Here is a 15,206-nt window from a genome sequence, read left to right as displayed (position 1 = left end):
TTTCAGACAGGATATTCTTGGTAATAAATACCAAGAAATAAACATATTGGCTATACCAGCACAAGGCTGAGAGGTTTAATTTTGCAAGACATGCGTTCTATAGCACCCTGTCCACAATTAGCATCTGCAGCCAACACACAACAGCTGCAAGTCTCTGTACCTTTTCTGTGCACAAACACTATGCTTCCTCCCTCCCATTTAAATAGAAATATTTCTTAGTGAAATGAAGCCACACAAAATTGTAATTTCAATGGCTTTTAAAGCTGTGCAAAATAGAAGTTTACATTTAAACTGAGCTGTCAAGCCTTCCCTCCAGCACAGAAGAGGATTTTTTGTGCATTGTAACACGTCTGTATGCAGCACCCCCTACAGGGCTGTGGAATTCTGTGTCAACTGGATTTTCCAACAGTACATCAGCTAGGTACCCTCTCATAGAGACAGCCACATATCACTTCACAAAGCAAGTACTACAACAACTTATTCAGACATTAGTTGGTTTGTTAGAGACATTTCTATATAGTGAGCTGTTCAGCTTTACTGAACTGAAAAAGGGAAACCAAGCTTACCTGGATTCCAGTGATTGGGTTTTAACACATATGTAATTAAGTGTTTAACTGTGCATGAAAGTTGGCTAATATGATCCAAACAGAGAGCTCGGTGAGCTTGAACTGCACCAGTGATCCCCCTACCTTATCAAGGGAGTTAAACCTTACATGGTGGTTAATTTTCAGACTTGATGCAAGCCTCCCACATCCAGAAAGCAGCAGTTGACAGGACTACCCTGTGTGATCACTAATTATTATTAGCCCCAGGCAGTAAATCCTAATTGAAGCAATAGTTCCACACCTTCATAAGTGTCTGTCACATCTAAGCTACACTGAACTAGGACGAGCCACACCAGTCTTTTACTGCATTATCAAAAGAGGCTCCCAGTCTTCTGCAGAAGGACACAAGTTTTTTCCACCTACACTCGAAGATATCCAAAAGTCATGTAGCCAGTTAACCAGACAACAAGTCTACACTAGTAAGCTACAACAAGGGTACAATTTAACAGCTTGATCTTGGCCTCAACCTAATAGTAAGACACATGGTTTGTAGTGAGGCTGGCACATTGGCTCACATCTGTCTGCAAAAGACTGTGAGGACATATGACACAATCCATCACAAATTACAGATTATGGCTTTAGCCAAGCTACCATATGAACAAAACTAGATTGCTTACTGAAACTGTCTTTATAAAGCAATAAATTAATCTGAGGATTTGATCTTGCAGTCCCCCGTGCTCAAAAGGAACTAATACTTCATACAAAAAAAGGAGAGGGGGGAAAAAATAATAATCAAAGGAGAAAAGACAGACATATACATAAGTACAAATTACTGGAAGCCAAGATGCATAAACTATTTCACCCAAAAAGTTACTATTCTTCTTCTTTCCCTAAGTAGTCCTGAATATGAGACAAGTCAGCCACTGAAAAACTCCAGGCTGGAACTTGCGAAACCCTCCACTTTTCTCCACAATTTCTGAGAAACAGCACATACTGACTTCCACACAATGTCACTGCTGCTAAAGCCATCCCTCCTCACAATCTGAACAAGCCTAGCAGCTGACAGTACACTGCATCATCTGGACTTTCTAACTCTGGTTAGTACTTCCTTAGGGACCTCTGTACAAAAGTTCAGTGCTCAGCGATGTTCAGTTGTCACAAAAAAAAGGATTGTTTCTCATATTGTGTGGGGCGGAAGCTGGGGAGTTCTTAATCTGGTCAAGACTCATGTCACCAGCATTTAAACATTAGAAATATTCTTTCTGGCAAAGACGCACTTGACTTCCCTTTGCATCTCCACCTACTATTACCCTTCAAAACACGTTCAGAACTTGGAGCTTCAATAAGGATACCAATCTACTGCTGAGAGCAGCATCCTTTCCTACAGTTAACTCTTGCCCCTCAAGGAGCTGGCTGCCACTGGAGATAAGAGGAATGGTTCTCTCAGCTACATGCAAAAGGGCCACATAATTATAACTATCAAGGACCTGTATAAGCTTAACGCTGTATGGAACTTGTTGAAAAAAAAAAAAGTCATGGAACTGCAGCTTAAAAAGAAGTCATCTTCTTACTCACATCAAAGACAAGTGATTTACTTTCTTAAAGAGAAGATTAGCCACACTGGATTGTGTGTTCTTCAGCTATATGAGGAGAGATGTTTTTTCACTTTTTCATAATTATCTCTCACACTTGCCAAAAGCAAGATTTGGATTTTTTTTTTTTTTTCTTCAAAACCCTTTAAAGAAAACTGTAACGCAGGTGTCATTTTTTTGGCAGCTAATCCATCCTATAAAGGTTATATGCATACAGCTCACCAGGAATTACAAGGTCAATCGAATACATATTGGTTCTTTTTGTTTACTGTAGTTTTATCTCCCCACTGTACTAAACACACTGCTTCATCCACTCACATGAGGTATATCACTAACTAGATAGGAATACCTGCCTCTAAAAACACGCTAAGCCCACCTCCAGATTATTTCTCAGTTTACACTCAAGTAAGCTTGCACCTGAAGAGTTTTTCCCATCTCTGTGCTGTGCAAGGCTATATTTGGAAAAAAAGTAGCTGAGGTATATGTTTAGGAAGACAGAAAGGTGTGTGGGGTCAGGAGCTCACATGATCAGATTTGTACCACTCTGCAGCTTTGCATCTGTTCAGGACAGATCCCCAAAGGGCAGCCAAGAGCCTGGGAGAAGCAGAGCACACAGGGCTCAGGTTACTCCCTATCACTCTGGCAGCCTTTGATATCTGTTGCAGCCAAATTTGAATGACCTCAGCCTTAAAATCACTCTGCATTATGCCATGGGCATGCAGACTCCTGGACACCTTTACAACAAGCTAATGAGCGGCAAACATGGTTTGCTGTTTTTACCACCCCAGTTCTTTTGCTGTTTCCTTAATACATGCATAACATGGACAACAAACCAAAATGAGCAAACAGATTTATAATTTATAGCCACTTCCACAAAAAGGACATAATTTCCTGATTATTCAAAATACTTCATTACCATGATCTTCATACAATTCATAGCAGTCACAGATGTCAGTCTTAGTGGAGCTCCCGCAGCTATTACACACAGCAATTAATAAGCAGTGATCTCCACATGCATCTAAATAACACAGGTTTCTAACCTGAAGCACACTAGCCTTCAGGAGACCTTGTGATAAAATGTTTAGCACAAGTAACAGAGTGGCACACCAAAAAGGGACAGTAAAGAAAAGTAAGAACAAAACCAAATACAGCATGAGTTTAAGCGAAGCTTGCACTCACTTTCAAGGCCACGGCTAATAACAGGAGGTCCTGAACTGTGGCACACAAGTTACTGCGGTTTCTATGTGAACTCAGCAGACAAACTGCTGTACTGTGAACTTAACCAAACAAAGAGTTTTGGTAGCAAAAGCACTATTGTCTTTGACTGACAGACAGCAAGCACGACACTGAGCTAAGATGTCTCTATTTACTTTCATCCTTGCCATTCAGCTAGAAATCTGTTCTAAAGACATTTGTCAAAGTCACTGTAAGAAAAAAAGATAATGCAAGCTGATGGACTTGTTTTTTTGGTGGGGGGATGGTCTTGAAGCATACTGGTTTCACATAGCTATTACACACAGAACTCATTGATTGTCAGGCAACTTTTGACAATCTTAATGTTCTAGTAGAACATAATTTCTTCTCTGTATAACTCACTGAAAATGAGTGGTTTAGACATACGCTATTTCTCACTTGTAGACATCTTGCTGAATTTTGCTGCAGTTTAGTAGTGGCATTACTTTCCAAAGGCTGCTTGATGACCACCTTGATTTCTGGTTCCGGCAGGACAGCTACTTACCTCAAACAGGGCCACATGGAAATGCTCTGAAGAACCCAGTATCACCTGTGGTAAGTTAACCATCTCAAGAAATGCTTGTCAACAAAGCTCATTTTCTTTTCAGCATGGAGCATTTCGAGTGGCTCATCTAGATACTTTGTCTCTATAATCTTGTGTCAACTCACTGAGAAACAAAGCTACAGATTCATAGTACAAAGATTCTTCTATTAAACCCAAACCTTACTATTATACATAAAACCCTCAGTGTTAAAGCAGATTAATTTCAATACAGGTTGAACAATATAATTTTCTAAAAATATAGCAGATTAAGAAAATCCAGAGGCTGCCAAAACATATAAACATACTTCAAGACTCACTTAAAAAAAGCCAAAGGACTGCAGACCTTTGTCATTTAATCTTAACCAAAGATGAAAAACCTCAACAGTTAACTGTGTCCTTTACCATGTCCTTCTATTTTAACTTCACCCAATCAAAAGTTCTTACCATTAGCAAAGATCTCTAAACCATCACCTGAATTTGTTCTCTTGGCAGTACTGCTATACCAATGAATCCCAGAGGCTGTCAGAGTCAGCAGGACTGTCTGCTGCCTTGAGTGAAACTGTAGAGTTTATTTCATTTTCGGAATTCTCATTAATGCAACAAAATATTGTTCTACTAGTGACACAGAAAACTCAGTGACAACAGAATTCCTGAGATCTTGATTTTTCAAAAAGCTTTCTAGGAAAAGTTTTCTGAAGTCTTCTCTCACATTCGTCACTGAAAAGTAAAGACATCTTTGAGAATAACTGTGTACCCAAGAAAAAGCTAATGTATGTATTTAACTCAGAAAAACACTCTAGTTATTTGTCTACTTGGTGGAATTTTACTCACCAAGCATCACATAATGTAAGTTACCATTGCTGTACAGGATAAGTCTCTAGCATAAAGTGGTATGTAATAAATAGCATTGGAATGAAGATATACAAATTCCAGAGCTGCATAAAAAAAGTCCATTATTTGCATGTTGTCAGGAAGGAACTCTACTTCAAACTACGTAACAGAACAGATGTGTCTGCCTTTGTTTTATATCTGAAGGATAAGAGGAATAATGGATTACAGTATATATGTACCATCCAGTCCTGTATGACAGGCTCATTCTTTGTTTCCAAAGTGGGCAATTCGTCTTTTCCTTAATAAATGCAGTTAAAACAAAGATAGCTTACAGAACTACTTCCAGAACAAGAATTTTTTTCCTTTCCTACCATCCCCTCTGACATTAAAGAGCGCCACTTGTCAATAACAAAGCAACAACGTTATGATACTTGATCTGAGGTCCACTTGTGCAGCCTGGCAAGTTGTATGCCAAAACCTAGGGATGTTGACAACAGTTCTTCTGGAAATGCAAGCACCCACATCAGCTTGCTTCCCTCAGTTCAGAGCAGCGGGCATCGAGCTCAGCCCCTGCATTCCACATTGCACCACCCCACCACCCCCCCCGCAACAACCAAAATCTATCAGAAATATTGATCAACCTCCATGCCAAAACACACACTTAATTTCTTATGGCTAGCCACATCCATATAAGGAGATCTGTAAAAATTGTAAGTTTTTGTTTTATTCACAGAAGAGCAAAAGAGACAAAAAAAATACATAGCCACTTCAACTTTCAAATATGTTTGCTGCTATAAAAAGAAAAAAAAAAACACAAGACAAAGTCCTTGCCAGCTGCCATTCAGAATTCCCTAACTTAATTCCCCAAAGCCCTTTATGTTGTTATTCATCTCTCTATTTCAAAGACTTCCACCCTTGCCAAAATTTATTTTAACATCAACTTATTCCAAGTTTTATCTGTTTTCTTCAGAACTTATTTCTCAACCTCTTTTCACACCAAAGGGTGGAAAAGAAGCACCCTAACAAAAAGTCTTTAGATCATTTCTATTTCTACAGTTCTGCATAGAAACTTTTCTGTAATCTTCTGTTAAACTTCCATATAACAAAAACGTTTGCCCAGCTGGAATCTCCTAACACCCTCCAGCGAGTCATTCACATTTAAAAATGGGTACCACAAAACTTTTGTATTGTTCAATTTCCTAAGAGTCAGTACAAAAATTGGTGCAGTACTGAACACCCTTAATTTGCAGTTGAGTATCTACAGGGTCCATTGCCAGCCCAGATGCTCTCCCCTGCTCCTACAGCTTCTTACTCCAGCAGCTGACTGATTGCACCTGCTTCACTTTATTTGTTCTTGGTTCTTTGCTTGATTTCTCCTCATCACTCTTCCTAAACAGCCACTCCATGCTTTACTAATCAGTCATTTTTTCACTGTATACAGTGTTGGAAGTAAATGGTGAAGAACTTTTTCCACATTCCCCATCAGCTGCTGTTTTGGCTTGTCAAGCATACAGTGGATTTTTTTTCTTCCCCTCTCCCTTCAGACCTCTTTAGTTTGTCACTGCAAGAAGTAGCCTTTCACTTGAAAAAAACTATCAGAACTCGGGCATGGCATTGTTAAGTCATCACCAGTTTCATCATACCTGGGGCTTCACTTGCTCTCTCTAGACCATTGTTTAGGTTGTACCAGTTGCCCTCCATACGTTCCAATATACAGAGCAGAAGTTCTCATCAACAAGAAGACTTAAATCCTAAGTTTTCAGTATTTCAGCTCAGAAAGACAGTTCTTATGCACTCTTGATGCCTTCAGAGTGGGGTCAATATTTAAGGGAAACAAAGTTTGAAACAGATACAGTAGTAGTCACATTAACATACATATTTCTTTTAATTGTTATTGATCAGTTGAAATGCAGAAGCATTTAAGCAGTCGAACATTCTAGAATTTCACTATTCCACATGGCTTATTCACAAATGCACCAAACAAAACAAGCGACTACAGATATTTTCTCCTGAATGTACAGTATAAAAAAGCTTCCAGTGGCAGAGAAGTAGTGTTTCAGCACAACTTTTGCCTTCCAGCATTTTTTGTAGCATACAGAGTATGCAAGCGCAGCTACAAGAAAATTCACCACTGCCATGATTCAATATCTGCATATTAGACACTGGCATTTTGCTTATGTGAAATGTAACAGCAATTACCATGTAAATCCACACCTTGTCACGTTCAGCAACCCAAGTAATACAAGATCTGTGAATTTCAGCACGTTATACAGAATATGAGTGTTGTTTTACTAGTAGTTTAGACTAGAACAGATAAAGAGTCTCCCAGTTAAACCACATAATATACTGCACATCCCCATGTACCACAGGCCTCCAAAATGAACTCTGGAGAAGCTGGGCAATCTTTTTTTATTTTTATGCAGCCTTTGTTTTCTAGATGGACAGACTTCTTGATATTGCAAGATACAAAAGACCTACTCTAATGGGAGAAAGAGGTCTGTGGATACTGTTGTAATACAACTACTCAACAGCATTGAAGAGCTTAGCAACCTCTGATGTATTTTCACTTCAAAATTCATTAAAGAATTTTAGAAGTAGATGACAGCATTAGTTGTTTATGACAATGGCATCTGCAAATCTGTCAGCTCCTCCAGATTGTGCTAAAATAAGTGTTGCAGCTTTCTCATTTTATGAAAAACAGCTGATTAGTTCCAGGCCTCATCTCACCTGGAGTATTATCATAAAGACCAGGTTCACCTGCAGCCACAAGATTACTCCACACACCTGTTCACACAAGCCAATATTTGCCCTTAATGTTAACAAAAGGGTCAGAAAACTAGTCCTACATCTGCAGAAGCAGAAGACACTTTGGTCTCACAGGTAGATCCTCCTCTGAAAAACTGCAAGCTTCAGCCAAGCAGAGTAACAATACACAGAAAGAAAAAAGGAGGAGGAAACCCACGCAGAAGTCACCCCTCTTCTTCCACACACTTATGCGGATGAAAGAACTAGACAAAGAACAAGGCACTGTTACAGAATTACATACAGAATTCTCCAAGTGAATCAGATTCTCATTTTTGGTCAGCCTTCACTGCAAGTATTTAGCCAACTCTGCTGGTGATCATAACCAGGATAACACCGCACACACTAAGAGCGGGGGAGTTAATCCAGGCCAGGCTGATGTTCCTCAGTCCAAGAAAGCAGGGAGGACCACAAGTAAGAGAGATTTCAAAAGCAATCTTCTCCCATTTCTGGATTTTCAGAAAACACCACAACTCGCACACTCCCCCTTTGCTTTTCAGCCACCTACACGAACAATGTTATTTTGCCCACATTCCCCATATCATTATACTCACTAACTTTCAAAGATGAAGTTCATTAGGGACAGCTGACTGCTGGAGCATCTGGAAACTAACACTCATGCAAAGAGTAGCTATTTCACATATTTAAGGATATCAGTGTTGTTTGTTATGACTCTGTCCAAGGGTACCTGCAGAATTAGTGGACACCAGCAAGGTGTTAAGAAATTTTGTTGGGTCTTTTCCTCCCTGCCCTCAAAGTGCTCTTGTCCCCATGTTAGGCTGCCACTGTTAATAACAACACGGATTCTAAGTCTTGGCCATCCTAACAGTAACTTCAGGCTGAGAAAAACAGAATGGTCTATATTTAAAAAGATTCCTCTGTTTTACTTACCATCACTTACGCTCTTACTTTTCAAGTCGTCCATCCATGTTGGGATATTCTTCAATGCAACATAATCCCTTAAGTACTCTTTGCGTCTTTCTTCCAAGGTCATCTTCAGCAATCGCTCTGTTCAGGGGAAAGAGAAATAAAAAAAGTTTTACAAGCTTTCATATATTCTTACACACTGGCCAAGCAGTGACAACTCAGTGTCCTTGATGAAATGAAATCCCATTTGAGAGAACAAAGCACGGGTGATTCAACGAGTTACAAGAGCTAAACACAGTGTATCTAAACAACTGCGTGCGCCTATGTCTGGAAAGCCCAGTACAGCAAAAAGAAATCTCTCTTCCCCACACTCTCAGCTGTCCAGACTTCCTCCCCACAGCTACTATGCCTCTTTTTCCTGCCACTTCAATTCAAGGATCAGAGAACTAACAGAACGTTTATTAAGTAAGGAATTGTTGTTTAATAGAGAGTTTTCAGGTATTAAAGTCTATTCTTTAGGTTCTGCATTTGTAAACCAGAACTTTAAAAAAAAATAAGTTAGGCAGCTCGAGATTGAAACATTTTTACCGAAACAGGTTTACCAGTGCCACCAAGTTAAGGTAGGGAGCATGGCACAAACCTGACAAAGCACTAGTACATTACAAAAGAAATTAGAGCTAAAGCAAACATGATGACACTTTCTAGATGGCAGGTGTGATAAAGGCATTTTTATTTGGTTGTTTTTTCTGTTCTGCGAACCATGTAATTTTCAGCATGAGAAAACCGCTGTCATTCGCTTTAGACACATCCGGTGGCATTTAATCCCATTTTGGGCCAAAAATCAGTAGCTGTAGAAAATACTAGGATATGTTAGATGCCTAAGGGTAAGTAATACAAGTACGCAAGCTTGACAAACTCTGGTTGAACATAATGCCAAGCTCTAGGAAAGCCCACTGTCATCCACCAGCTAAACATTCTTCTAAAAAGTAGACAAGGACTGCATCTGCTGGATTTTAAGTGCCACAAAACAGAACATGGGTTTAAAGTGAGTGGCACTGGTTAAGCTTTAGAGACTTTTATTTGAGCGTTAATACGTCACACTTGGTTACCACACAAAGACACATATAGATGGTTGTCTTCTCCCAAGAAAGTCACCACATCTTTAGTGAAAAGTAAAGCCTCAAAGATTGTACAATTATGATGGCTACTGGCAACTTCACTCTTCTTCAGACCTTGCTACAAATGGACTAACTTCTAAGATATAAAAAAAAAAACCCTCAATGACCCAACACTGCAAACAAATCCAGCACTTCAGCAAGATGCTGTACCTGGTTTTTGCAGCCATGTCCTCTTCCCCCTCACCACTTCATCGATGCTTAGTAATAGCTCTGCACAAGATGCAGAGCTTTTGCCCTTCCAAAAGAAGGGGGGGGGGGGGGAACACAACAAAAAAATCCCACAAAGCAAAACTGTAAAGCATATCAGGATGCCCATACACTAATCAAGTTCCCAGATCTATTTTTACCAGTGGCACTGTACTACTATTACCATATTAATAGTTTTTCTTGACACATTAATCAGTAATAAATGCTCTTTGATGATTCAAGAGTGTGTAGGGGAAGGCTAGACCCATATTATTTGCCTTTGGTATAAAGGACTAGACAGACATGAAAAGAATATTTTCATCTCGAGTTGAAGGAGCAGTGAGCGAGCTGAACACGGAAACAGCTTCTCAGATCAAACCTTAAAAAAAAGAAATAAAAATAACTTTCACTGCGTTTTGGGTTTATTTTTTTTTTCGCAAAATAAAGTTTCCTAAATATGCAGGCTGCAATAAGCACAGTCCAATAACCAAAGGCAGGTTTCGAGCACAGACTTCCTTATCAAAGTAAGTTTATTTTGATATTTTTGACAGTATTACCAATTTCTTCAGCTGACAAAAACATTTTTTGTCCCATTACTCAGGCTTAGTATCTTAATTGGATATTTACAAACACAGAAGTAAAGCTAATGTGATTAGGATCACCATTATGCACAACAGATATGTGCTTAACCCCACTAATTCATCTTCAAGCATAAAAAACATCAAGTATTTAATGTGCATGTTAGAAGTACTACAGAAAGACAGACCTGAGAGTGTGTGTCAGGTTTGAGGGACTGATAAGCAGATGAAGTTTGACCACCTTTTGCTGAAGAGGTTACAGAGCTAATTCTGTGCCTTCCAAAACACAAGTTCCTCTCTATACACAGGTTTCACAAAACTTTGCTCTTGCAAGTCAGCAGTGAGAATTTAAACCATGTCTTGATTACATACAAACCTCCTGGAAGATGCTTCCAACAGCCTTCGCTGTAAGTAGAATTTTCTGCCTGTAGCTTTTTTTTTGCACCTTAGCAAGTGCCAGTCCTGTGCCGTAAGGCTCCGAAATCAACTCCACTTCTGCTCCTGTTTCATCAGTCCTCAAAGACCCACCTTGGGAGAACATGGACCAACCCTTAATTACCAAGAAAGTAATTAAGAAAAGCAAGCGTATTGTCAGTGGGTTTGAACTCAATATTTAGCAATTGGTGCTTTTTCTCTTTAAAAAGAAAGTTCTTCAGAATATAAAAGGCTGAGAACGACTGCACTCAGAGTTTCATTGGAAGAAAAATAGCAAGCACAGCCAGCTTTACAGGGAGACAGGAGTACCTGGGAAAGGCAAAGGCCAACCTAACAAAAGATTCGATTTCAAAATTACAATCTGAGTAGGAAGGAAAGAAGTTGGGCTTTTATAGTTTTTCCTCTCTAGTAAAGAAGGTACTTGCAAGAACAGTCACACACGGCTACAAGCTGAAGAGCAATGCCAACAATAAACACAGAAGGTTTTTTCTGCCCTCCTCCTCCCAGGGCCAGCACCATCAGCGTGGTGCTGGAAAGCAGTTACTGGAGCAGAAGACTGGCAAATGCTGTTCGTTCTCACTAGGCAAAGAGACACCGAGTTCTGGCCAGCCAGCACTCACAAATTGCTTCCCTGAATAGGGAGAAGAAAAAAAATAAATAAAAAAATCTCACCACCAGTCGTGAGCTCTGGTTTGCATTCAGTAACAATACCATACCGATGGAGACCTCCATCCTCACAGCTGACAAGACAACAAAAGCATGCCTGCAGCTCCGGTTTCCAGCTTACCCTCCAAGCCCCTCCATCTGACCCTGCTTACAGAGGGTTCCAGTTCAGTTCACCTGACAGACTACCAATTTGGACAGACAGCAGCAGAGCTTGAAGAGACAAGTGGGGAGTATAATGGGAACACTCACTAGAGCCTACCAGAAACCTTTCCCTATCTGCCCCCAGCACAAAACCAGCATTTTTTTGATGACATACAGTATGAAGAACTTGCCCAGGGAAAGTCAGGTACAGTTGATCACATGTAAGCGATGCCCAAGAAGATATAACTATATCTTCTCTGTCGAAAACAAACTTAAAATGTCTGGTAGAAACTTGTTGCCTCACCTTAACTACAGAAACATACTTTGCAATACAGTTTTGAAAGAAAAAGATGCACAACAAAACTCACTTCCTTTGAGAAGAGTTTGACAGGAGCAGCTAACCTACAGACAGGTCAGCTTGTGTTTAAATAAATTTTTCGTTAGAAATGTGCACCTGACTTCTGCTACAGACACAAAGGATGAATCCTATCCCTCAAAACAGTCTTCTGCTTTCTCAGCTGGAAACACACACGCAAGCACAGGGGTGGATGGAAGACAAGAAAGAAAACTTGAAACACGACCCACTGGTGTGTTTTTTTTCTCCCTCTCCTCCCTATTTCGAGATTATTTGTAAACACACCAGGCAATAAGAGTTTCCTCCTAACCGATGTAAACATTATAGTCCCACCGTGTGAATTTTTCCTGTTTACATTGCTCTCCAGGTGAAAAAGTATCAAAATGGCAAGGTCTGCACGAAATGCTTGTCCCACGTTTTCATGCTCCGGAGTTTGCCACTAAGGTGTTACAAGCCTAGACTACATAAGGTGGCAAGTCCTTCCAAAAAAGAGGGAAGAAGTATTCCGGTATTTTAGGAGGTGGGGGGCATGTTTTCATAGCCCTCGTACCGCAGACATTTCACCCTGGCTAATCCAAAACAGAAGCTCGATTCAGGTGCTTTACACCAGCGATACCAACAATTTTCCTGGAAAAACGCACTGAAACAAGAAAAGGCACGTTTTGACGGCACGTGCCTAACTTTTCGCCCTGAAATACTTCCACAAGGTGACCCGGGGGCGGGAAGCCCTCAGGAGACGGGCTGTTCCCCCCGGCCCCTCTCGGCAAAGTCACCGATAACGGGGGGGGGGGGGGGGCGGGGGAAGAGAACACCCAAAAACCCCGCGCGCTGCCGAGAGGCGGGGGAGGAACCCTGGCGTCGAGGTGTTTCAGGCAGAACACCCTGGGGGGAACGGCGGGGAGTCCGGAGCGGGGGACACGGAGCGCCCCTCCCCTTCCCGTCACCTCAGCCCCAGGCGGCGGGAAACGCAGCCGGGCACCCCTCTGCGAGGCAGCGGCTCCGAGGGGACGGGACCCCCCTCCTCCCCGCCCCAAGCCCCCCTCACGGGTCAGCGTGAGGCAGAGGCGGGAGCAGCGAGCCCGGGCCCGGCAGCAGGCGTCGGGAAGGGCGGCGATACCTTTCTCCTCCCGCCAGAGCTTTTTCCGCTTGTTGCCGGGGTACATGGTGGCGTGACTAGCGGCGGCTTTGAGCTGCAGGTTCCCCAGGCTCACGAGGGGGTGGACGAGGCGCCGCGCCAGAGTCGAACGCTGCCGACACCGCGGATCTACGGCGGCTGCTCCCGCTCCCCGCCGGCCTCAGCTCCGCGCCCGCCGCCCGACTCCGCACGGCGCCTGTCAGCTGGGTCACGCCTCGCTCTAACCCGACACCCTCGCAGCGCCCGCCCCCCTCCCCGCCGCCCGTTGGCTCCGGCAGACGCCGCTCAGCAGCCCCCTCCTCCGCCCGCCGCCGGACCGGGCCCACCGGACACACCGGCCGGGAGGGGCCTGACCGCGGCAGCAGGGCGGGCGGCGCTGGGCTGGGGGAAGGGAGGGGTGATCGGGGTGCGGGGGCGGGCGCCGGGACGGGCGGGTGTGGCGGGCGCTCAGTTGCGACAGTGGCCGCTCTGCGCGGCAGTGGCGCCGGCGCCGCGCTCGGTGCCCCCGCGAGGAGAGAGCGGGTGGGCGCTCCGCCCCGTCCCGCCCCTACCATCTCCTCCTCTGCTTCCGGGTTGTCGACCGATACCGAGCGCGCCGCCGATTGGCAGGGAGGGCGAGAGCCTTTGCTAAGCGACGGCGTCGGGGCCCGGCGGGGCCGCGGCCTGCGGTCCGAGGCCGGGCCCAGCGGGGCCCGGGGGACGGCACAACCCATCCCGCCTGGCCGGGCGCTCCTTCCCGCGGTCGTCTCCCGACGTTCCGGAAGCGCAGCCGGCCCTGGTGGCTCCGGGACGGCGAGGCAGCGTCGGTCGGTTTGAGCATAGGGGCTGTAGTCGTGGCTGCCGGGCTGACGGTACAGGGGCCGGGGGACTTTGCTTGCCTTTGGTCTCCCGGCACCGTTGCTGTGAAAAACGCCGCTCACCGCTGCAGACCCGCGCCGAGGTCCCCGTCCAGCTGGGGACCGAAGGCCAGGGACGCCTTGGCCCCTCCTTCACTCTCTGTCTTCCTGGCTGAGATTCATTTTTTCCTTGTCGAAGTAAACCTGCAGACTTCCGCAGGCTGAATAAATAGGAAAACTTACCTGCAGCTGCCTGGGTCCTCTTAGCTTTACCTGCCTCCCCGTGCAGGTGGATGGATTTGGCCCTGGAACGCAGTGGGTCCTGGCAGGTGCTTAATTTGGAGCTGCGCAGGAGTTTTACGAGGGATTGGGGCAACAAAGGACATCCTCCCAGCCTTCGACTGCCTCGCCATGCTTACAAAGCAACACAACTTTACCTATAAGGAGTAGTTCACGGGTTGTAGATGTCTGGTTGAAGCCAAGCATAGGAAGGTGGGCCACATCTGTCGACGTGAAAGAGGTACCGTCTCAGCTAAATCACACAGAGAATATCTTACGTACACCTTCTGGTCAAGAACAGGCTTTTCTTTGGTGATACACTCTTTTGCTTGACCTGTAACAAAGCAAGGTGAGGCACAACCTAGCAACGTTTCAACTTTTCTCACAGTTTCTGATGAACAGATTAGCGCCTCTACTATTACCATTAATCTTAGGTCATGGTACAATTCCTTACTGAAACACCCTTAGTCTTATCACACTTACTGGTGCGACGGAGCACTCAGAGTTTACCTTTTAACCAGTTAGAAATCAGACTAAGATTCCTCTTTGCAAAGCGCATTTAAGTACTCATATTAAATCATCCTCTAAGGGTATGTTATTTTCTTATATCTTTACTTGATTTCACTTTGCCCAGGTGATGTGCTTTGGTAGCCCAAGTGCAGTTTTCTCATCTTGATAATAAAAATGAGAGAGAAGGCAACAGGTAAACAGGCATTAAAAAAAACACCTTAGTTTAAATCATGCTTGCTTATGGAACATGTAGCACATATTTGAACCCATATCCTAGACCACTGCCTATTTACCAAGCTACTGAATATTCTACTGTCCTGTGGGATCCATTCACATTTCATAAATCAATGTTTGTTGTACCAGAAGGGGAGAGAGAAAAAACTTAACTCTTATCCTGTAAAGGGCATGTGTACGTGTTCTTCAGTTTCATTTATAAAAGCCGCTACAATAGCTATAATTCTGGAAAATACGTAGAGAAAGTATGTACATATAT

General features: G+C 43.4%; 1 protein-coding gene across 7 annotated transcripts in view; it reads right to left on the bottom strand.

Moving 5' to 3' along the window:
* The window catches only part of MACROD2 (mono-ADP ribosylhydrolase 2), a 975,983-nt gene extending 962,664 nt beyond the window's left edge, over window positions 1-13,319 (bottom strand). For 3 of the 7 annotated variants that reach the window (XM_075413505.1, XM_075413506.1, XM_075413507.1), the window contains exons 1-2: window positions 13,071-13,318; window positions 8,439-8,555 (exon numbers count right to left, since the gene is read on the bottom strand). In XM_075413505.1, the coding sequence (XP_075269620.1) occupies window positions 8,439-8,555; window positions 13,071-13,116 (163 nt within the window). In that variant the 5' untranslated portion in view covers window positions 13,117-13,318. Of the gene's footprint in view, window positions 1-8,438; window positions 8,556-13,070 lie in introns of all 7 variants that reach the window. The other 4 variants (XM_075413510.1, XM_075413511.1, XM_075413509.1 and 1 more) reach the window with 3 other exon arrangements.
* Between the last annotated feature and the right edge of the window lie 1,887 nt (window positions 13,320-15,206).

The sequence above is a fragment of the Opisthocomus hoazin genome, chromosome 2 (assembly GCF_030867145.1).
Source record: "Opisthocomus hoazin isolate bOpiHoa1 chromosome 2, bOpiHoa1.hap1, whole genome shotgun sequence".
In the NCBI taxonomy this organism is placed as follows: Eukaryota; Metazoa; Chordata; class Aves; order Opisthocomiformes; family Opisthocomidae; genus Opisthocomus; species Opisthocomus hoazin.
The sequence above is the reverse complement of the archived record's forward strand: the minus strand, read 5'-3'. Positions and strand labels throughout refer to the sequence as shown.